The sequence below is a fragment of the Caretta caretta genome, chromosome 25 (genome assembly GCF_965140235.1).
Source record: "Caretta caretta isolate rCarCar2 chromosome 25, rCarCar1.hap1, whole genome shotgun sequence".
Classification (NCBI taxonomy): Eukaryota; Metazoa; Chordata; order Testudines; family Cheloniidae; genus Caretta; species Caretta caretta.
The window spans coordinates 16,275,720-16,297,735 of NC_134230.1; the positions used below are offsets into that span (position 1 = coordinate 16,275,720).

At 60.3% G+C, this 22,016-nt stretch overlaps 1 protein-coding gene across 2 annotated transcripts; it reads right to left on the reverse strand.

Moving 5' to 3' along the window:
* Positions 1-2,215: 2,215 nt before the first annotated feature.
* Positions 2,216-20,246, reverse strand: ADAMTSL5 (ADAMTS like 5). Of its 2 annotated transcripts, XM_048831245.2 has the most exons (12): positions 19,535-20,246; positions 16,120-16,189; positions 11,504-11,658; positions 9,973-10,033; positions 9,146-9,254; positions 8,853-8,980; positions 8,374-8,497; positions 7,264-7,347; positions 6,469-6,632; positions 5,891-6,134; positions 5,206-5,277; positions 2,216-4,599 (listed from the first exon to the last, which is right to left on the reverse strand). In XM_048831245.2, the coding sequence occupies exons 1-12, from the start codon at positions 19,651-19,653 to the stop codon at positions 4,286-4,288; spliced, it is 1,644 nt and encodes a 547-aa protein (XP_048687202.2). In that variant the 5' UTR covers positions 19,654-20,246; the 3' UTR covers positions 2,216-4,285. The 2 variants fall into 2 exon arrangements, with proteins under 2 accessions (XP_048687202.2, XP_074979255.1); XM_075123154.1 differs by lacking the exons at positions 9,973-10,033; positions 11,504-11,658; positions 16,120-16,189; positions 19,535-20,246 and adding an exon at positions 9,827-9,961.
* Between the last annotated feature and the right edge of the window lie 1,770 nt (positions 20,247-22,016).

The window sequence follows — 22,016 nt, forward strand, 5'->3', positions numbered from 1 at the left end:
GGTTCGTGGCCAGGCGACCTGCCATCAGGAGCCTGCGCTCAGCCCTGGGTGCCATCTCTGGGATCTGGAGTGGGAATTATTTCAAGCTGCAGCCGGAGCCTGAGAAAGAAGGGGTGGGAGGGGGCGATACCTGTGCGCGCACGTGTATATGTGTGTGCATACATGCACATCTGTGTGTGGGGGCGTGCACAGGCATGTTTGTATATGCACTCATGAGCCTTCACGTGTGTACCTGTGAGCAGGTGGGCGTGGCTGTGCATTATCACACATCCCCAGGCTTTACCACTCCCTCCCCCCCATCTCAGATTAGTTTAAAGATCACAAGATTTTTTTTTTAATTCACAACGTGGGGCTGGGTTTCTTTGCCTCCTGGCTGTTGAGTCTCCGGGTGTCACCTTTTCAAGCTTTCTGGGCAGCCTGGCAGGCGAGAAACGTGCAAGGGATTTAAATGCAAGCTCAGAGTCTGATGAAATCACCTGACTCCAAGAACTGGGGCTTCAAGGAAAGCACCTGGTATTGTGAGACTCAGGTTAAGCTCACGAGAGCTGGCCACATTGTTTCAAGGGCTTTCTCTGCCGGACACTCACAACCCCAGTGCCCCAGGCTGCTTTGCAATGGGAAGCCTAACAGATCCCAGCTACAGCATCCTCCTGCCCTGGACAGGATGGTTCCCTTTGCAGTGTATTCCCCAGGGCCATGGGCCAGCCCATCCCTTCCGAGGCTATTCCACACCTTGCTAGATCTCACCCTCAGGACCCATTTCCTGCTAGTGCCCAGCACCGTGCTCTGAATCCGCTCTCAACAGCATCCCAGAAGCAGCCGCATTTCAGCAGCCTGGTTAGCCATCTCTGGAGTGGCTGGAGCTATGAAATGTCAACACTTATTGCTTCCTGCACCCTGCAGCCTCAAGTAGCCAAGCGCAGTTGTTCAGCAGCCTTTGAGTCCCAGACTTCAGACACACATCCCGCTCTTTCTCATGGCGACTTGACGTTAGTTCTTTCTTGATGCGTTCTCACACTCGTTGGGGTTGGAACCCTCCAGCTGTCCCGGGGGGAAGGCAAACAATAGACGCTGTTGGTAGCACAAAGCCTCTAGGCCTGTCAAGGCCACAGCACATGCCTCAAAAAATCCACCGGGGACGACCAGGCCCCACCTCTGCGATGCAGACCCCGCTTAGCCGTGATTTCACAGCCTGTTCCCGTGTTGGTTTGTTGTCCTGGGACGGAGCTGCCCTTTGGCAAGCGCTTTGGGTCTAGGGGTGAGAGTTGAGTGTGCTGGCGGGGAAGGAGCGAGTCCTTCCGCCACTGTTAATTGTGACAGGGGCTTTCCAGCTCCTTTCCTGGAGATAAAGCCGCCTGTTTCGGGAAACAGCTCCAGATAAGGGAGCGGGGCCAGAGCGCTGGCTTCTGCCGAGCTCTACCCAGGCCAGTGCTTCCCTTTCTGCCTCTCCCGCTCCTTCGCTCCTTCCAGAGCGGGTCGGGCTGGGAGCCTGTTGGAACGCTGCTTTGCAAACAGAGAGCCATCAGTGTCATGAGTCAGGAGGCCTCAGCCCCTGGTTCTGGTGATAGCTGGGCGGGGCTTGCCTACTTCCTTGCCACCCTGCTGCTGTGACTCAGTGGGTGACACGCCCTGGAGCCCTGAGATGAGGCTGGCACGGAATCACTGGGGTGCAGGGCCCCACCTGAGCCAGGGGCTCCTGCAGAGTGATGGTGAGGCAGGAGCCCTGAGTGGCGGGGAGATGCTGGCTGGGGTCGGGGGGGGAGGCACATACAGCACCGATGCATGAGGCTTTAAGGCCTTTGCCCACTTTGCGTGGAGGGCCTTAAAGCTCCCCAGGGAGCATCTGTAAACGCAGGAGCTGGCCAGGGCGTTCCTGGGTAAGGCCCCAGTGCTGTGTGGAAAGGTGCTTCCCCGGGTATCTGAGAGCAGAGAACGCATTGGCTCCATGGGAAGGGATGTGGGGTTGGGGGTGCAGGAGCAAGGTCCCTACCCCCCTGGGATCATTGCAGATGTAAAGGCCGGAGCTGGTGCTTGCCCTGGCTGGATGCTGGCTCATTACTGACATTCTGGGCTCCAGTGGACGCAGAATTCTTCCTTTCCCTGCAGAGCAGCAGTTAAACAGCCCAGAGGTGGCTGGCAGAGAGCTGGGGCCCTGGACATGCCAGGCATGGTCCAGGCTCAGGCACTTGGCCAAACTGGGGGAGAAAGGCTTAAATTAAAAACACAGCGACATATTTTATTTTGCAAAAATAAATTACCCCAAAAACACAACACAGAGAAGGGATGGGGTGCAGCAGGGGAGCCCCGCATTGGCCTGACTCTCCCCGGGCGAGAGGCTGGGCAGTGCCCTGATGGAAGCAGGCAGGGGGGCTGCAGAGGGGTCTGGGAGGGAGCGCCACCGAGGGGCAGCTAGGGGCAAGTCTGGACTACGTGTTGGGTTAGCAGTGCATTCAGGAGGCATTAGGGAGGGCCCGCCTCCCGCTGTGCCCATCTCTGACCCCTTCCCCTTCTGCCCCCAGTCCTAGGAGCCTCCACCCCTGCGAGGCCCATCTCAGCACACGCCCTGCCCATTCCTGCAGAGCCCACCTGCTGGCATGTTCTGGTGTGTCTGTCTGCCCCCTCCTCCGACTGCCCTGGCCCTAGGAGCACCCTCACGGGCGGGGGCCACCCCTCTCTGGCTGTACCACTCCCCCTCAGGTGCCCATCTCATGGTGTGCCCATGCCCACCATGCCAGCTCTTGGGAGCCCACTCCTAGGCTGAAGGGAGCGTGTGGCTCCCAGCAGAAGCAGACAGTGGGACAGGCCGGGTGAGGGTGGAACAAGGACCCAGCCCAGCTGGGAAGCTCGCCTGGCATGCGCTGGTGGGCCCAGGCAACGGAGCTGGCTGGGCAGATGGAGTCCAGGGCACCTCCCGTGGGCTTGAGGGTGGGATTCCAGGGACTCAAGCGTTATCACTGCTGGGCAGAGCCGGGAGAGGAGCACACGGCAGGCGTCAGTGTGGGGTGGGGGGGGCGCAGCACAGCAGTGTCTGATCCCAGAGACTCAACTCCGAGCAGTGGCCAGGCGAGAAAAGCCGCCCAGCCCTGCACCAGGGAGAGGGGGCAGGGAGAGGGGTTAGTTACAGACAGACACAGACGCTTTGCCTCGGGCGCTCCAGACGAGTTCAGGTGTGTGAGGGGCGGGACTTGGGTGGGTGCTGGTTTGCACGGCGGGGATGCAGGGGCTGCAGAGTGAGCTTGTGTGTGTGTGTGTTTGCATGTGTAGGTTTGCACGATGGGCTAGCGTGTGCGTGTGTTTGCACGATGGGCTAGCGTGTGTGTGTGTGTTTGCACGATGGGCTAGCGTGTGCGTGTGTTTGCGTGTGTGTTTGCACAATGGGCTAGCGTGTGCGTGTGTTTGCACGATGGGCTAGCGTGTGCGTGTGTGTTTGCACGATGGGCTAGCGTGTGCATGTGTTTGCACGATGGGCTAGCGTGTGCGTGTGTTTGCGTGTGTGTTTGCACGATGGGCTAGCGTGTGCGTGTGTGTTTGCACGATGGGCTAGCGTGTGCGTGTGTTTGCGTGTGTGTTTGCACAATGGGCTAGCGTGTGCATGGCATGCTAGCAGATGTGGATGTGATGGCTGGGTTCTCACGCCGTTTGCACCCTGCCTGGCAGGGATTTCGCAGTGCCAGGGCTGCAGGGAGGTGGCTGAGCAGGGTGGCTAGTGTCTAGTAACTGGCTTGCTGCGAGGCTCACAGCCTGGATTTGCCCCTGTAGGGAGACACTGTTTTAAAGCCCTGTGTCCCCTCGACCACCAGGCGTGGACTCGAACATCCTGCCCTGTTGTGAAGCCACACTCCCATTTTACCCCTTGGACAGCATGGCTGGATCGGGGAGAGACTGGAGACTGAAATCCCCCCGTTCCCATTGCCCTCTGCCTTCCTCCGTCACTGCCGCCCCAAGCTGATCTCAGCAGCCGCTCTCCCATCAGCTCCCAGCTCTCACCCCCATGGCTGGCACTCGAGGTGAGGGTCTGGCTGCACTGGGAGCAAGGGGGTGACTTTAGCAAGGCTTGCATCAGGGCCTGCCTTGGAGCCAGCAAGCCCAGGGGTGAGTGGCAGGTGAAGGCAGCGTCGGTCAGACTGGCTGATCTGAGGGGAACCCTGCATTTTGTGGCATCACCCCGAGTATGTACGGGGGAGGGCTGGATGGAAACGGGTCAGGGCGCCCCCAAACCGCTCCCTGCCCGCCCTGTCCACGGCTGGGCTCTCCCCCGCTGCTGCGGGAGGGGGCTCCCACCCGGTCACGCCGGCCTGCCCCGGGCGCAGTGCCCGGCGATGTCCCGCAGCAGCATGTCCTCGCGTGGCGACCAGGGCCGGGCGTAGCTGCCACGCTGCAGCAGGATGCGGTTGAGCGTGTGCTCGTAGTTGACGTGGCGCCGGGCCATGAGCAGGTACTCGCGGCGCTCCAGCAGCGGGGGGCAGTCGCAGGCGTTGGAGACCCACACGTACTCCCGGTGCACCAGGGGGAAGCGGTTGCGGTAGGTGTGCTTCACCTGCACGTCGTAGCGCGTCTCCTGCCCGATCAGCCGCTTGGCCAGGATCCGGGCCCGGAACACTGCGGGCGAGAGCCGAGTGGGGGTGGGGCGGGGAGAGGGGGCGGAAGGGGAGCAACAGGCCAGGCGGAAAATCAGCTGCCGTGGGGGGCTGGGGAATGGGACATGGGGCCCTTCCGCCTCTAGGGGGCGCCACCTTCAATCCACCCCTCGGGGAGAACTGGCTGCCCTGGGGGGCTGGGGCATGGGACATGGGGCCCCTCCGCCTCTACGGGGCGCCATCTTCAATCCACCCTATGGCAGGGAACTGGCTGCCCTGGGGGGCTGGGGAATGGGACATGGGGCCCTTCCTCCTCTAGGGGGCGCCACCTTCAATCCACCCACGGGGAGAACTGGCTGCCCTGGGGGGCTGGGGAATGGGACATGGGGCCCTTCCTCCTCTAGGGGGCGCCACCTTCAATCCACCCCACCGGGGAAACTGGCTGCCCTGGGGTGCTGGGGAATAGGACATGGGGCCCTTCTGCCTCTAGGGGGTGCCAGTTCTGAGCTGGCCCCAGAGTGTGGGGGGACTGGCTGGCTCAGGGGGTGGGGAATGGGACATGAGGCTCCCTCTCCCTACCGTGTTCACGCTCAGCCCCCCCACAGGGGGCTGGGCCAGGGGCTCTTACCGAAGTCACTCTGGCAGTAGTGGCGGATGCGCTGGGACTTTCCCTTGGGCGTCTGGCACCTGCCGCAGCTCCCTATGGGGCACAAAGCCAGGGCAGTCAGTGGGGGGTGGAGGATCGTTTGGGGGGGGATGAGGGCAACCCCGTTACCTGCCCGACAGCTGCAAGCCCCAGCGGAAGCCCCCAGGGGCCGAGGGATGCTGTGTTGTGTCTAAGGGTGGGGCTGGGAGGGAGCATTAGCAGCCCTGCCGGGTGGGCGGGGGGTCCCACATCCCAGCAGCCAGGGGAGCCCCATGGACAAACGGGCCTGGGGCCAGGAGGATGTTTGGCTCCGGATCCAAACTTCCCCCAGGGCCCTAGGGGCTCAGATCTGGGGCTTTGGTTCTGCCCGTTGGAGCGCTAGGGGCCAGGGCAGAACTGCAGTTCGGATCCCGGTCTGGAACCCCTCTGGGGTGGGGCGCTTCTGTAGCCCTGGCCTTCCCCCCTGCCACCCCCATGGTGCTATATCTGCCCCCCACAGCAGAGTTGGGATCCTGCTGCCAAGGTGGCTTCCTCTGGGCTCTGCAATATGCCCCCATGGGGTAGCATCCTGCCCCAGTCCACTCCAGTAGTACTGTCTGTCTATCGAGGTCCTGTCTGTCTATCGTCTGGGCCCTGGAGGGAAGACCCATGAGGACAGAGCAGGCACCTGTTTGCGATGTGTCTGTGGGTCCCCGCCGGGCCCTCTCCGTGGTCGTGTCCCTGATGCTGAGGTGCGTGGGGGGCACCAGTGTGGTCCAAGGCCCAGGCTGGGGCATGCCGGGTGGGTCCAGGTCGACCCCTCTGGGCTGAGGCTGTCGCAGGGGGCTGGAGTCACCCTGGAGGTGCCCGTGCCGCTCCCTGGGGAGCCAGAACTCGTACTCGATGCCCGGGTTCGGCTCCTGGAACAGGACCTGCTCGGCAGGGGGAAGACGGAGAGCTGCCTTTGAGCCCACCCATCAGGCTGCATGAGCCCCCCGCGTCCCAGCTCCCACCTGCCCGGGGGCATACAACAGTCCCCCCCGAGAGACCCTACAATAACGAACCAGGGTGCGCAGCCCTGCACTCGGGGGAGACCCTACACACATGCTGGGGGAAGTGTGTGTGTGTGAGGGGGGCTGTTCTCCCATGCACCGGGGTCCCTGGGGTGTTATGCTGTCAGGGCACCAGGGAGATCAGCCTGTGAAGGGGAGACCGAGATGGGGAAGCCCCTAAGCCCAGCTCGCTCTCTCCCCCAGCCCCCCTCACCATGACGTGCAGATCCTCCTCTGTCGGCCCGGCTGCCTCGAGGGTCTCGTGATTGTCCGCGTCCCGGGCATAGCGCACCGTGGTGCCTGCCACCTCGTACGCGCCCGGCCAGTCGATGGCCCAGTCCCCGTTGATCACGTACTGCTGCTCCCCGTTCATCAGTGCTGTGGAGAGACACAGAGCGGCCCGAGTGAGAGAGAGGGAGGACTGGGGAGGGGACCTGGGGGGGCACAGTGTGAGGGTCTGCTGGGCTCAGGGGCGGGGGAAAGGCACCATGGGGTAAAGCTGCAGATGGTGCAATGGCATTGGCCTGTAGCTGTGCCATCTGGGGGGGGAGGATGCACAAAGGGCCCCAACCCAGCATAGCTTGGCTAGGCAGTAAGATTTAGTGGTTACAGCAGTGGGAGGGAAGTGAGGTCTAGTGGTTAGAGCAGGGGCAGGGTGGGAATCAGGACTCCTGGGTTCCTTTCCCAGCTTGGGGAGGGAACTGGGGTCTGGTGGTTAGAGCGGGGGCATGGTGGGAGTCAGGACTCCTGGGTTCCTTTCCGAGCTTCGGGAGGGAAGTGGGGTCTGGTGGTTAGAGCGGGATGCGGTTCCAGCAGTCAGGACTCCTGGGTTCTGGCATAAAGGCACCTTTCCCAGGCACAATCAGGGACAATCTCGCTCTTGCCACTCCGGCTGTGGGACAGAGGCACTCCAAGTGGAATCATCATGTGGCCTGTGGAGGGGGGGCGGAGTCAAGTGAGGCAGGGCGGGGCTAACAAGAGGCCATGGGGTGGGGATGGCTCCTCCTACCTAGGTAGTTACGGCTCCAGTCGGTGACCTTGATGCGCATCGCCCCTGCCGGGATCCTCGTCACGTTCTTGTACCCAAAGAAACCTAGGGTGGGGGAGGAGACAGGAGTCAGGGCAGAGCCTGGGCATGTGGGAGGCTGGTTCCTCCCGGCGCTGCAGCAACGTGTGGGCTGAACCCAACGGCGCCGCCCCAGGGGCAGCGAGAGGCCAGCTCGTCCTGCACGGCTCCCCCAACTCGTGTCCAGGGCGGGGAAGGAAGCGAAGGCTGCGGCGTGGCTTGGAGCTGGCGGGATGCCAGTTTCACAGGCACATGCAGGCATGGGGGGCGCTGGATGGCTGGGGGGGCTTAAGTGGGGCAATGGGCCTTGGGATCCCTTCTCCCAGGGGTCACCATGTCCAATCCAGCTCCGAAGTCACCATCACGGCCACCCTGGGTGGAAGCCGTCGATAGCAGCCTCTGGAGAGGCCCAGGACTGAAAGGGGCTCAGACGGCCCTCTGCCCCCCTGGAGGGCAGGGCTCAGACATGCTTTGGGGGTGTAGAAGGAAGCTTGCCCTGGTGCCGCCCTGTGGGGAAAGACCAGCAGCTTTCTGGGGGCTCAGCCCTTTCCCCACAGGGGCCAGGCCTCTTCTCCTGGCGTCACTAGGGTGTGGCTGCCAGGGCCGTGCCAACGTGCAGCTGGGCACCCTCCTTCCCTCCCCTGCCGCTACTCACGGGGGCCTGGATTATTTGCGAAGCCACTAGCAAGCCTGTTACTGTGCAGGGAGGGGCGTGGTGGGCACTGAAGCCTGGCACCACAGCAAATGGGGTTTTGCCTCCTGTTCCCAGAGCTGGTCCCCATCTCTGCAGCACGCCCCATCCCCCCACGCCAGCCCATCCACTCTATCAACTGCAAGGCTTGTGCATTGCCGTCGAGCAATGGGGTCGCTCAGTTCCTCCTGGCCAGTGGGTTTGTCCCGTTTGGTGTCAGGAAGAGGATACGGTGCCCGGAGCAGGAGGGGATGGGCTGGCTCCGAAGGGTGGCGGGCGGGGGGCAGGGCGTGCGGCGGAGGAGACAGAGAGGGAGCGTTGAAGCCAAGAGCCAAAGCATTCACCCCTGGAGAATCAATCACCGGAGGAGGGGAGCGCGGCCCGGAACACCCTCTGCACGAAGAGGCACGAGTCATTCCTGCCATCGCACAGGCCGCAGGCGTCGCTCCGAGAGCCGGACCCCAGGATCCCGTCGCAGCCTGCTGTCTGGTGGGAGGGGAAAGCGGGCGTCAAGAAGCGCGAGGTGGCTGCACCGGATATCCCTCCCCAGCACGGGACGACCCCCAGAATGAGCGGGGGCTGGGTCAGCCCGGAGTGCTGGCACCTCCCCGCATTGCCAGGGCTGGGACTCACCCACCTACGTCCCCTGAATGCAGGGTCTGCGAGGTGGGTGAGCCTTATCCAGCATCCCTCGTTGCCGTGGCGTCGGCAACCCCTTGGGTACCAGGCACAGGGCGAAACCCCCCCTCTGCCTGGGTACGCCAGGCACTGGCAGACAGTGCTGGTCCCAGTCCGGGGCCCCCCACGAGCCCCATGCCCTGCAGCACCAAGCGAGCCCTACCAAGCACTGGCCGCTGATGCAGAGATCCGGGGAGTCCGGGCTGCAGCGGGTCCCGTCCAGCACTCTGCCGAAGGTGTAGTAGAAATTGTGTCCCACCGCCAGGCAGTTCAGGTCGCAGAGGTTGGGCGCTGGAGGAGAAAGCCGGGGATGGGAGCGGTTCCAGTTTAGGGGCCAGGAAACCAGCAGGCCCTGCCGTTCAGCAAGGGCGGCTGGAGAAGGGCCCCCAGGGTGAGAACGGAGAGGCAGCAGAATGGCTGTGCCACCGCGGGGGTGGTTTCGAACCCAGGACTCACCTCCATGAAAAGGAACCCACTGGAACCTCGCCTGGCTCCCCAGGATGGGCTTGCCGTCATACAGGGAGCACTGCACGGCCCGGAAGGGCACCGAGCTGCCAGGACACTCCTGCAAGGGAAGGGCACAGGGCTGCAGCCTCACAGGGGGGCGACCTGCCTTGCCTTGGCCATCGGGCACGCGAAGGAATGGCAAAGTGCCACCGAGTCCCATCTGTACTAGCAGAGACCAGCGGGCAGGTTATCATGCACCCAGCAGGGGCACCTGTAAATGGGGCAAGTGGCGGGGAACTGCAGGAGGCCCAGAATCAGGGAGAATGCCCATGCCCAGTGCTGGTCTGGATGCCTGAGCTCTGTCTTTCCAGGGAGTCAGATGAGACATGAGTCTCGAGATCAGAGCAGCAGAGGGGCTGGGCTGGACAACACAGGAAGGAACCACCCACCACGGGGCTCTGCCACCGAGACAGGATGGAGCATGACCCAGTTGTGGCAGCGACGGACAAACCTCCCAAGGGAATGGGGCAGAGAAGCGGCCAGCCGCTGGCATCCACCCCTCTGGGGGCTGCAAAGTTCACGCGAGGAGCGGATGGAGAAACTGAGGCACAGAGAGGCAGGACCCAGCCAGGCCAGCGGTAGAGCCAGGAACAGAACCCAGGTGCCCGCTGTCCCGGTCCAACACCCTACCCATTGCACCCTGGTGCCTCGCTCTGAGCTGGCAGCTCCGTGTTGCTGTGGCATCGTGTGTTGGGGGGACGACACAGTGCGGATATAAACTGGTTCAGATGCACCCCTCCCCCACTCCAGCCGCCGTCGCTCTGGTGCACACTCACGTGCAGCTTGCACACGCGGTACTGCCGGGGCTCCCCTGCACACAGCTCCTCTTCAGGGAACCTGCGGTAAAAGGACCTTAGGACAGTGGCTCCCAAGCTGCCAGGCCTTCCATCTGGGTGGCAGGGCAATGGCAGGGTCCCATCATAGGCCCTGTGCCCACGGGAGGGAGCCGGCGGGTGACGGGGCAGGGATTCCGGGATGGGGCGTGTGGGGTGCGGGAGCTGCGATGACTCGCTGGAAGAATGTGTGGTGGTTCCAAGAGGAAAACAAGGCGGAAGGAAAAGGGCCCGAAATCCCAGGCAGGGCACAGAGCCAGACGCCTGCCCAGCCAGCCATGCCTCCCGGCGCTAGCCACGGCGAGCACTGCTGCTTGCCCAGACGCTCGGCTGACATCCCCGCCGAGGCTGGGGAGCTGGGGGAGTAGGGCAGAGCGTGCCCTGAATCACGCCCGATCTCGCCAGGCGCCTCCCCGCCTAATCAGGGCAGAGATAAGGAACCCGCTCACCCACGGACTCTGGCCAACCGGCACAGACAAATCCGCAGGCCTGCACCCCGCCCCTGTCTGCCTGGAATCCCAGCCACAGCCAGGGGTCCCCAAAAGGGGACCGATACCCCGTGTGCGTCATGGATATCAAGGGACCATTGGGATCATCTCGTCTGATCCTCAGAGTCAGGTTGAGCCCAGTCACTTGGAGGGAGGGGGTGGGGGTACGAATAGCGGGGGAGGGGGTTGGGGGGCAGCTTATTCTGCCCAAGTTTAAGCTTTTTTATTTCTCTCCCCACCTAGAAATCAGGCCAAGCCTGTGTATTTTCCATGCAAAAATGTCAAATGAAGCTTAAAAAATTTCATCTGCAATTTTGTGCAGGTGGGAAAATACAGAACATTCCCGCCCCCCCCCCCCAAATAAAAATTACTTTCCTTCCACATTTTCCCATGGAATTTTTCAGATTAACTAAAAATATTGTTATTCTCCTTCCCCTGCCCTCCAAAAAAGGGGGAAAAAACCCCAAATCAAACTTTTGTCATTAGAACCCTCCCCCCAAGTTTCAAGCCAAATTAAAATGCAAAGTCGTCGGAAATGCCCCAGAGAAAAATATTTTTCCATGAGAACCTTTCGGGCCGCTGGAGAAATCAAGCCTGTTCCTTGGATCCCTGCCGGCTGGGCCATGGAATCCAGGCCAGCCTTTGCCCAGGACTGGCGCAGCTGGCCATGCTGGGCGCAGGGAGGTGAGAGGGTTCGGCTGACGGCCTTTGGGCAGAACCAGAGGTGGATTCCTGGGCCTGCCTGGAGTGGAGCCGGTGGTCTCCAGACGTGCATGTCGCTTTGCATCGGGGTGCGTTGCAGAGGGGTCATTCGCACCCTGGCCAAAGACCTCTCCCATGCCCCACATCAGCACTGGCCCTGTAATACCAGGCTGAGATGCCCTGTGTCTGGTCCCTGGGGGAGGACGCCGTCATGCCTGTTCCATGCATGGTTACGCAACATGGTGAGGGTTCCCATGGTTCTCCCCCCCGGATCCTCCACTCACCGGATGCATTTCCTGGTGCGAAAGGAGGCGCCGTCCCCACACGTACTGGAGCACGCACTCCAGCCTCCCCAGGGCGTCCATTCCCCATGGCCTGGCTGGCGCCTTTGGCGGGGCTGAGGCTCCAGGCCGAACGCCAGGGTCCTGCTGGCTGTCCCCTACTTAAAGGAAGATGACAAAGTCACCCCTCCCGGATGGGCCAGTCCCTCCCAGCCCAGGCCTGCCCTGTGCCCCTCCAGTTATACAAGCAACATTTCCCACAGGGGCCCCTCAACCCACACCAGGAGGGGTGCCTCAGTCCCTCTGCCCTCAGATCCTCCCCCGCCCCACACCAGGAGGGGCTATCTGCCCCCCCCCATACTCCCCCTGCTCCACACCGGGAGGATCACCCACGTCCATCCACTCCCTTTGCCCTGTCGCCAACACGCCCAGCCCAGTGCAGAGATGGCAGATCCCCAAGAACCTTCCCCGGTTATTTTGTTACACAGTCCCTGGAAACCGCCGTGCAGCTGGCACCAGCCCCCCAGGCTCCCTGCCAGTGGGGCATCCTGGGACACTCGCCATGGGGGGAGCACAGCTGTAGCACGCTGGAGAGAACTGCTTCCAATTGAACAATTTTGGGGGGGGCGCGGGCTCAGCGTCAGGCGTGTGGTTTCCATTCACGGTTTGGATGGAGGCCACGGGCAGCTTGTAGCTGTAACAATAAGTCTGAGATCTGCCCAGTTTGGGCCACTTGAGAAGGCTTGGGAGGCGGGGGGGAGGAAAGGGGGGAGTCCGGGCCACATGGCTTCTCTGGTGGAGTCAACATCCTAGATCTCCCCCACCCCCACCCCTTTATTTTTGCTGGGCAGTTATCATCACACAGTGAAATCATCCCCCTCCTCCTCCCCAGCCCTGTAATTGTCTCCTTCTCTGGTTTCTGTCCCTGCCACTCCTTTCACTGAATCCTGCAGGATCCCTCCAGTGCCTGCTTTATCTCTGCTCCCGACGTTTGGAATGAAGGTTCCTTCCTGGCTTCCCATCCCCTGGCTCCCCCCCAGCCAGGCCTGTCTCCCCTTCCAGTCCCCTGCCCCGCTATCCATTGTCCTTCTCAGACAGTGATCGGGACGGGGTGGAGGGACCGGCCTGGGGAGAAGAGTGATGAGCCCCAGGCTGGAGAGTCCAGAGCCAGATCTGGAGGGGAACTTCCCCAAAGGTGGGCGGGGGGGAGATGGATACACCTTTACTTGTACTGCCCCTGGCTGAGCAGCCCCAGGGGGAGTGGGACGACATGCTAGCACCCTGCAGGGGTGTGACTCACAAGAGCTCAGCCACCACCATGAGAATGAGATAGATAGATAGATAGATAGATAGATAGATAGATAGATAGATAGATAGGAATCTATTACACTGGTACTCCCTTTGCCCAGAGCTGGAGGCAAGAACATAAGAACAGCCCTAATGGGTCAGATCAAGGGTCCATCTAGCCAGTGTCCTGTCTTCCAACAGTGGCCAATGCCAGGTGCCCCAGAGGGAATGAACAGAACAGGGAATCATCCAGTGAACCATCCCGTCGCTCATTCTCAGCTTTCTGCAAACAGAGGCTGGGGACACCATCCCTGCCCATCCTGGCTAATAGCCATTGATGGACCTATCCACCATGAACTTATCTAGTTCTTTTTTGAACCCTGTTATGGTCTTGGCCTTCACAACATCCTCTGGCAAGGAGTTCCACAGGTTGACTGTGCGTTGTGTGAAGAAATACTTCCTTTTATTTGTTTTAAACCTGCTGCCTGTTAATAAACCTGCTGCCTATTAAAAGCTGGAAGCTGGAAGGAACCTCCAGGCCCAAATCAGCTGCTGCGTCTCTGGGACTCCCAGCTGCCGCATGCCTGGGGCCGGGTGATGGAAAAAGCAGATCTCCTCCCCCCCACTGCACATGGAGTCACACGCATGAGCACACACACGTGTGTGCAGGCACACATAGAATGCCACACAAATATCGTACACACATATGCGTGCATGGGGCTTTGCAGGCCTTGTACTACACACATACCCACACGCACGCACACACGGATGCACGGGGGCCTGACCACCGGGAAAAGCCAAGTGCCAGAAGCTGGTGAGAGACACGGGGGTGGGCTGCGAGTGCAGAGCATCCCCCATGTGGAAGCTGACCCACAAATGAGCTGTGCCAGGGTCCAGCGGTCACCCGCTCTGGTGGCAAACTACAGCCTTCCACCCCAGGCCTTTCTTTGATGCTCCCTGGGGCAGCTACCACCCCTGGCATTCAGCTGGACCCTGGGGGCTCAGCCCCCCTCTCACTCAAACGTCCCCTGGAGCTGTGGGCGGAGCCACCCGTGCAGGAGACCAGGGGGCAGATGTACCCAGGGCCCCATACGTGGTTGCCCTGCAACCTTGTGCCAAGTAGGCACAGTGCACAACTGTTGTGACCAGATAGTGTTTGCTCCAGGATGCAGAGCTCTGCCATGCTGGCAGAGAGGAGCCCCTGCCTGTGTCCTTAACCCAGCCCTAGGACAGGAGTGATGATCTCAGTGCCGTGGGTGGGTCCCTGCCTCTGTGGTTAGGGTGGGGGAGGATGCAGGCCCGTTTGGTAATTTGCACACCAGTTACTTCTTGTCTGCAGCGTGTTTCCTGGGGCCTGCGTAGGGCCCTCTCTGCCACGCCCAGAGCTGGGATTCCCAGGGCCCCTTCACACCCACCACTGCTGCGCTGGGTTAGATTCTTCCTTTGCTGACGGGCTCCCCTTGTGACACCCTCCCTCTCTCTCCCCCTCGCAGTGCAAATGCTGCTTAGAACTCAGGCACCAGCCCACGTGGAGTTTACAGCCGAGCTGGCCTGTAAAGTGTGATCCCGTGATCAGAGCAGCGGGAGGGAGCCAGGACACCTGGGTTCTCACCCCAGCTCTGGGAGGGGAGTGGGGCGGGGGGGTGTCTAGTGGGTTAGAGCAGAGTGGGACTGGGAGCCAGGACGCCTGGGTTCATCTCTGGCATTAACTTGCGGTGTGGCTTTGGGCAAGTCCCTTCTGGGACACAAATATGCCCTGGCAAGGAACATTACATCAGTGTCCAGCCATCACACTATTCACTGACAGTCTCTCCCAACAGCGAAAACCCAGCCTCTTCTCTTGGGGAGTGTGAGACGTCTGGAAGGGAAGCATCTGTACAGATACGTAACACGCAGAATATTGGGTTCCAAACCCCGGGGTGTGGGGGGGAGAGAGAAACTTGTCACCTGCAGCAGGGTGGGTCTCCGAGCTGACTCAATGCACACTGACAACAAGTCACACCTGTTAGCTCGGCCCCGCCCTGGGTAGTGATTCCTCCTGGCCGCCTTGGGTAACCCCCAACAGTGTCACACCTGCCCTGCGCTGCGGCTCACTCGGCACCCCCACACAACTGGGCCGATCAGTATCAGCTCTGTGGGCATTCTGCACTGGGCCCTCTGGGCGCCGGCCGGAGAATTCCAAGGCCTGGGCTGTTAACTCCCCAGCAGATGCTGGGATTAATGAGCTACGGGCAGAGCTGGAAATAAACAGGGAGATGGGGTGGGGGGGTCATCTGGCAACTGGGAGAGAAGCAAACGGCCAGGCCTGGCTGGATCAATTCACTGGCTCCTGGACAGGATCTCCCAGGGGTCTCCTATGCTGGTGCCCAAGCCACCCCACCCCAAAGGGGGGACCAACCCAGCGACCTGACCCTGATGAGCTGCCAACCCTGCCTCCCGAGGAGCAGACAAGAGGGGAGGGCTGGGTCAGCCAGTTAAAGAAAGACAGAGCAGCTCTGGCTGCAGAGGAATAAAGCAGCTGAGAAGAGAAGAGACTATTTCCTGTATGACGAATGGAACATGCCTCCTGCAACGGAGGCCCACTACTGCTGGAGATGGGGCCCTGACCCCTTGTGGCTGCTACCGATCCCCCACCGCAGGGGCCTGTTACTCCCAAAATCTTGGCCAGCTTCCAGCTGGAGGCATTTACATCCTATCTCCCCAAAATCCCCTCTGTAGCTGTTGTTGCTTTGTGTTGTCAAACAGCTGCCAGCTCTCACTCCAGCGGGGGTTGCATTGCAGTGGTGGGTGGGAATGCTTAGATAAGGACAGATGAATTGCTATCTACCAGTCAGTTAGCCAGATATAGTGGCATTGTGACCCTTGGCAAGTGCTTCAAGTTATTTTTATTTCCAGAGCTTTGGGAGGGCGGAGACTCCCATGCTTCTAGGCATGAGCCAACCCGTAAATCACAGGGGTCAGGAAGGAAATTTCCAAGGGGGCAGGTTGTTCCATTACTGTCACTGCAGGGTTTCGCACACCTACCTCAGAAGCAGCTGGTGCTAGCCACCATCAGAGAAGGGACACTGGGCTAGATGGGCCGTGGGTCTCATCCTGCCTGGTAATTCCTATGTTCCTCACTTGGTGTATATCTAGGCCTATTATCTGTTAGGGGTCAGCGGGGTCCTGCAGTTACAGGTGGTGATACCACGACGTACATCAATGGGGACAGATATCTTGGGAAATGTTCAGATCCTACATGACCCCCACTCTGCTGCAGGCTTGGGCCAGGCCTTAGGGAAGGTCTGTCCTCCAATCTGACCTGTCCACGTGGTCTCTTCTCCTCCACTTACCTGAGTGCTGCCGATGCCCCAGCCCACACTCAGCCAGGTCAGGAGCAGGACGGTCCCCAGGGAACTGTGCCTGCAAGAAGCCAGAGAGAAAACTCAGCGTGAATTCCAGAGTTTGCCCTGCCCGGCATGTCAACCCCCCAACTCCCCGTTAGGTGGCAAAGGCTCCCACATTGCCTGCCTCATGGCACTTACACAGACCAGGCAAAGGAAGCATTTTGAACCCCCATTTCACAGAGGGGGAGACTGTGGCCCAGGGAGGCGAGTGACTCACCTAGGGTCACAGAGAGAGGCCGTGGGGGAGCTGGGAACTGAACGCAGGTCCCAATCCAGTACCTGACCCACTGTCAGTCACATGCTGGCCCCGCGCGTCCCTGAGATGCCATGGGCCGAGGCTGCTGTTCCAGCCCAGGCAGGCATGGGGGGAGCCAGCGAGAAAGGCCAGGCTGGTGTAATTCTGCAGATTCAAGGGGGCTGGAGAAGCAGCCAAAGCTATTGAGGTTGGCCGGTTCTTAGAGGCACCTGAGGGAACAGGGATGGGGGGGCCCTCTCGGGAGTGTGTGTCCCCCCCTTAGTTACCCACATTCATGTCTACAGGTGCATAACAGACACAAGGGAGACATGAGCCCTGCGAAGCAAGCTTGGCTTGGTCCCGGCCCTCCCCCCGGATTTCGGCCTGAGCCAGACAAGACACACAGAGATAAGACAAGACACAACAGCTCAGGTGTGAGATCATCAGGGAAGGGAACAAGGTGGGGTGGATTCCTACAATCCAGTGGGGATGGCGGGCTGACTGGAGATGGGAGGGGGGGGCTGGGATGAAAAATGTGGGGCCAGATTTTGACCCTCTCCCCTGCCCCTCCAAAATAAATGTCTTTGTTTTGGGGGGTTCCGTTCAGACCATTGTGGGGGGTCAAGCTATGAAAGCTGCATCCACATCTGGGTTCCAGGTCCAGACCCCACAAATCTGGGGGTGTTTGACTGTCGGGTGAGGTTAGGCCCTTGGCAGAGATGTGGGGGGGGTGTGGGAGGGGGAAATGGGGGGGGCTGGGAGGGGCGGAGGAGACAAGAGCGGAGAGGCCAGCCGCCTAGGACGCGGGCCAGCCTTATGGGTCGGGCACTGGCCTGCGTCTGGGACCTAGGTTCAGTCTGAGTCTGTGCCACTCCCCGGGTGAGCCTGGCCACTCCCCAAGTCACTTTTCATTCCCCATGGGCTGTTCAGCTCCTGGCCACTCTGCCTGCCTGCAGAACAGCCCGTCTGGGAGGCATTGCTCCGTTGCCCCCCCCCCCCCCCCCCCGTGCGGCATTGGCAGGACAGGGCAGAGGTAGGATCCTGCGGCCCCCGCTGAGAACCGAGCTGAAAGCGAGAGGTGAAACCCTGAGCCGCTGGTAGAACTGTCAGGGCACTCAACAGCTCCTGCTCCGGGCTTCGGGGCTCTTTTCCTGGGAGATGAGTCACGCGGCCAGCCTGGGATGGCTCATGCCACCAGCTCACCTTGGGTTCTAGAGCACTTCAGAACTCAGGGCAGGGCTCCGGGTGCCTGGGGCTGCACCCCAGACAGACACACACAGGTACACAGAGTCCCTGCCCCAAAGGGCTTGTGATCTATGGGAGCGCCGGACTGCGACACCTGCCTCCCCGTCAGCCTATCCTGCGGGTTCTAGAATTTACAACCCCTGAGAAATGAGCCGGGTTCTAGAATGTAGACGCCCCGGGCTCACATGGGGTACGCGGAGGCTGGGTCCCCTAGGCCTGCACAGGGTTCCAGAGCGCACACAGGTCTGGGCCAAAGCAACAGGCTCACGTGGGGTTTTCGAACCCGGTGGGTTCTAGACTGCACCCCAGTTAGAATTCCTTGAGCTCTAAAACATAGAACCCTCCTCAGAACAGCGTCTGGTTTGAGGGATTCCGGTTCCATGCAGGAGAGAACAAGCAATTAGTTTGCCTTGAAAAATTCTATCTTAACCACCCCTCCTCCCACCCCTTCTGACCCCCAGCTGCCCTGGGTTTTCCCGCAGAGTCACAGAAGTTCGGGCTGGGAAAGTCCTGCTGGAGTGTTGTCTCCATCCGTCCCTGCTCCCCCTGCCTGGCTGACGCAGGGAGCTTTTCGAGATGAGTCCCTACATTGTTCAAAAGATGAGTCAGACATGGAACAATCAGAGGTGCGACTGGGGGTATCGTTTTGTGTTTGGTCCCATAGCAGGCCCCAGAACAGACACGTTGGCCAGAGCCCTGCCAGGACGCCAGCCTGGGCTGGTGATGGTTTCACTCGCTGGGCCAAACCCTGCCCTGCTCTCGAGTGATACACAGGGAAGGAAGGTAGAATCCAGCCCGTGGTGTAGAAACAGGGCCCCAGTCCTGCAACCGGACACACACTGGGCCTGATTCTCCTCTCACTCACGCCAGAGGGGGATGGCATGGGTGAGTGAAGGTGGCAGGATCAGACCCATTCACCACCGTGAGATGCCCTCTGGGTGTGCCAGTGATGGCGAGTTAATGCCATGCCCGTGTGTGAGGGTGCTGGGGGGGCAAGGATCCCCAGCTCCTGGAGGTACCTTTGTTATCCTATCCTCACTGCAAAGTCACAGATCAGAGACTGCAGCCAGCAGATCACCAAGCCCTCCATGTGGCAGCTGGAGCCGGGTGATTTGCAGAAGCAGGGCACAGAACATCAGTGGCACCAGCAGCTGGCACACCAGCTGCCCCTGCCAGGCCGGAAGGGGTGCCATCTACATGCAGAGAGCACCCACGGAGTCCATCTGAAGCTATGGGGTCAGGTGGGGGGAATTCTCTTCTGATCTCACAGGCTCTGGTCGAGCGGGTTTTATTGGAGCCCGAACTGTTTCCGATTCAGTATCACAGCAAGCTGCAGCAGCCGGGGATGCTCCACCCGGGACATGACAAGTTTTCTCATGTGGCTGGGATGGTGGGGAACGGGACAGGATGGGGAGGACAGGATGTAAGAACCCTCCCAGCTTCTAAATCACAGTGAAACCCAGACACCACACCCTGCAGCCTGCCCCCACTCTGCTTTAAGCAAGCACCTTACGCTGCCCCCAGCCCAGGTGAGTTGGAGCTCATAGACCATCTCAGTGGCCTGCCTGGCTTTTGCTGGCTGAGGGTTCCCTGTGCTATTACTCTCTCTAAGCTGAGGGTGGGGAAGGAGTACGATCAAGGAGTTAGAGACGGGCGAGGACTGGGAGTCAGGACTCCTGGGTTCTGTTTGCTGACCGTGAGCAAATCACTTCCCCGCTCCGTGCCTCGGGTTCCCCCATCTGTACATTTGGGGTGAATAACATTTGTGGAGGTGGTGGGGCTCCCATGGCTAGTGCTCGCCACACATTTGAAGAACCTTCAGGCGACAGGGGCTAGAAAAGGACAGATTGCAAAGGGTTAATAAGAAAGAAATACTCTTACCAGACGCTCTGGGAGCCCATGGTCAGCTGGCTGGATGTCAGACCCTCCTGGCACCCCTGGCTTTCTGTGCCCGCTCCTCTCCTTCCGCTAATCCTGGCATCAGGTGGGTGCTTTGCCATCCCAGCTCCCACCTGTATCTCCTGGATGCTGGTGGCTTGGGCTCACTTCCCAGAGGGGAGCTGGGAACTAACTGTGCCAGGTGCCCGACTTTCTCCCAAAGATTTCAGCGTCCGATCAGACCTGAGCACCCGGACGGGGACTTGCACGTGGGGGAGAGTCCAGCCCAGCTCCCCTCTCCAGAAACTCCTGTACTCTCATTCCCAAGCAGCCTGTAGCCTTGGAGTCTGGCCCGCATCGGCTTGGACGGCGTCCCATGTGCTGATCCTCCGGGGGGGAGGGAGGTGGGGGCCGTGCCGGGGTAACCAGTTCCTGGGTTTAGCTGTCCCAAAACGCTGGAGGAAGGTGGGTTCTCATGCTGGATCTCCCAGCCACGCAGTGTCCCGTGCGGTTCCTCGGGGATGGAGCTAAAGCCCTTTTCCTTTCTCCTCCCCTTACGTTGTTTCACTTTTTAATGCTCTGATCCTGCCTACAACAACTGGTGTTATTAATATTCATACCCAAAGGTGCACATGGCCGTCCCGGTTTCCCACTTAACCCTTAAAGGCCCATGCTGCTCTGATAGGGAACACACCACGGCCGTGCCCTTCCCTAAAGGGAGCAGGGCAAACTGGCCGGGCGAGTCCGAAGTGTTTTCCCCTTTCGGAGGAAAATCCTGAAAACCCCCCCGCTGATTTGTTTCTATCGGGTCGGGTTTGGAGCCAGGGCAGAAAGGGTAAGTTAACTCTTTGATCCATGGCATTTTCCAGGCTGTCGGCCAAACCTGCCTTCAGGAGGTGTTGGGCCATATCAGCTATAAATAAATACACAGGGCCAAATTCAGAGCTGGTGGAGGAGGGTGCCAAGCAGGCCAAAGCTAGGGGTGATGTAAATGACTTGTGGAAGCTCCTCAGCTGGGGTCACACAGGCCTGCTCCTGATCATGCTTCAGCCCCGGTGTAAATCAGGACTAACCCATGGGAGAGGATGGAGCCGCCCCGAGGTTAGGGAAAGGGGTCGAAACGTAACTGACAGCCAGCGGGGGGTGCAAGGGATGTGATTGAGGTCTATAAAATCACGAGTGGTGTGGAGAAAGTGTGTAAGGAAAAGTTATTTACTTGTTCCCATAATATAAGAACTAGGGGCCACCAAATGAAATTAATGGGCAGCAGGTTTAAAACCAATAAAAGTAAGTTCTTCACACAGTGCACAGTCAACCTGTGGAACTCCTTGCTTGAGGAGGTTGTGAAAGCTAGGACTACAATAGGGTTTAAAAGAGAACTGGATAAATTCATGGAGGTTTAGTCCATTAATGGCTATTAGCCAGGATGAGTAAGGAATGGTGTCCCTAGCCTCTGTCTGTCAGAGGGTGGAGATGGCTGGCAGGAGAGAGATCAGTGATCATTACCTGTTAGGTTCACTCCCTCTGGGGCACCTGGCATTGGCCGCTGTTGGCAGACAGGATACTGGGCTGGATGGACCTTTGGTCTGACCTAGTATGGCCGTTCTTATGTTCTTAACTCACCGCGGTGAGGAGGGGAAGAGGACAGGGTAGGGGGAGAAACAACCTGAGACTCCATCCAGTCCTGCCTGCTGCTCCGTGACACTCACAGGTGGGCCAATCAGTGCAAGTTACACTGACGGCCACTAGGCCTTGTTCTGTTCACACTGACACCAGCGGCTCCTGGCATGTGCTCTTGATTCACACTGGTGCCAATGACGGGGGGTCAGGCCCAGTGGGCAACCCGCTGCACAGCCCCCCCCCCCACCCCCGTGGAGTTTGGCCCACTCCCCCGCCCCGTGCAGCCTCTGCCACTGCATGTGGCTTTGTTGTTTCAAACCCAACTTGTTTCCCGCAGAGTGGAGCTCCTGCCCCTTCCTGCAGGCCGGGGTTACAGCAACCCCTGAGCTTCCCAGGCAGTGCCGGGGCTGAGCTCGGTGCCGGCTCATCCCAGCCGCAGGGACACCCTGCTTCCATGCAGTTCTTTAACGCAAGGTTCCCCTGCCTGCTAGGCCTGTCGGAGGGGGCTCGGCCCAGCTGCTGAACGAGTCCCCGCGTGGAGGCCAGCTCCGCTCTCCCGCGCGCCTGGGGGTCTCCTCGTCGAGCATTACTGGGACTATTTCACGGAGAGGAAGGGACGCACCCATGCTCACGGGCAGAGGCAGCAGCAGAGCTAGGAAGAGCTCTCAGGAGGCCCGACTCTGGCCCCCTTCTTACCCCTGGACCCTACTCCTCTCCCAGAGCTGGGAGCAGAACCCAGGAGTTCTGACTCCCAGGCCCAGCCCCCTAGACAGCATTCCTGTCCCGTCTGTGAAAGCCCCAGGCCCATCGCAAGGTAAAGCGAGGGCCCGTCACCCTCCACGGCCCTGCCCCAGGGACTCAGCCC

What these genes read in the sequence shown, in the direction of transcription:
- ADAMTSL5 (XM_048831245.2), bottom strand. Translation starts at nt 19,653, where the DNA reads ATGGCAAAGCACCCACCTGATGCCAGGATTAGCGGAAGGAGAGGAGCG. An exon ending in GGCCGCGCTCCCCTCCTCCG is followed by an intron (nt 7,348 to 8,373) that starts GTGATTGATTCT and finishes CCCCCACCCTAG; the next exon opens with GTTTCTTTGGGTACAAGAAC. An exon ending in AGGAGGATCTGCACGTCATG is followed by an intron (nt 6,135 to 6,468) that starts GTGAGGGGGGCT and finishes CCTGCCGAGCAG; the next exon opens with GTCCTGTTCCAGGAGCCGAA.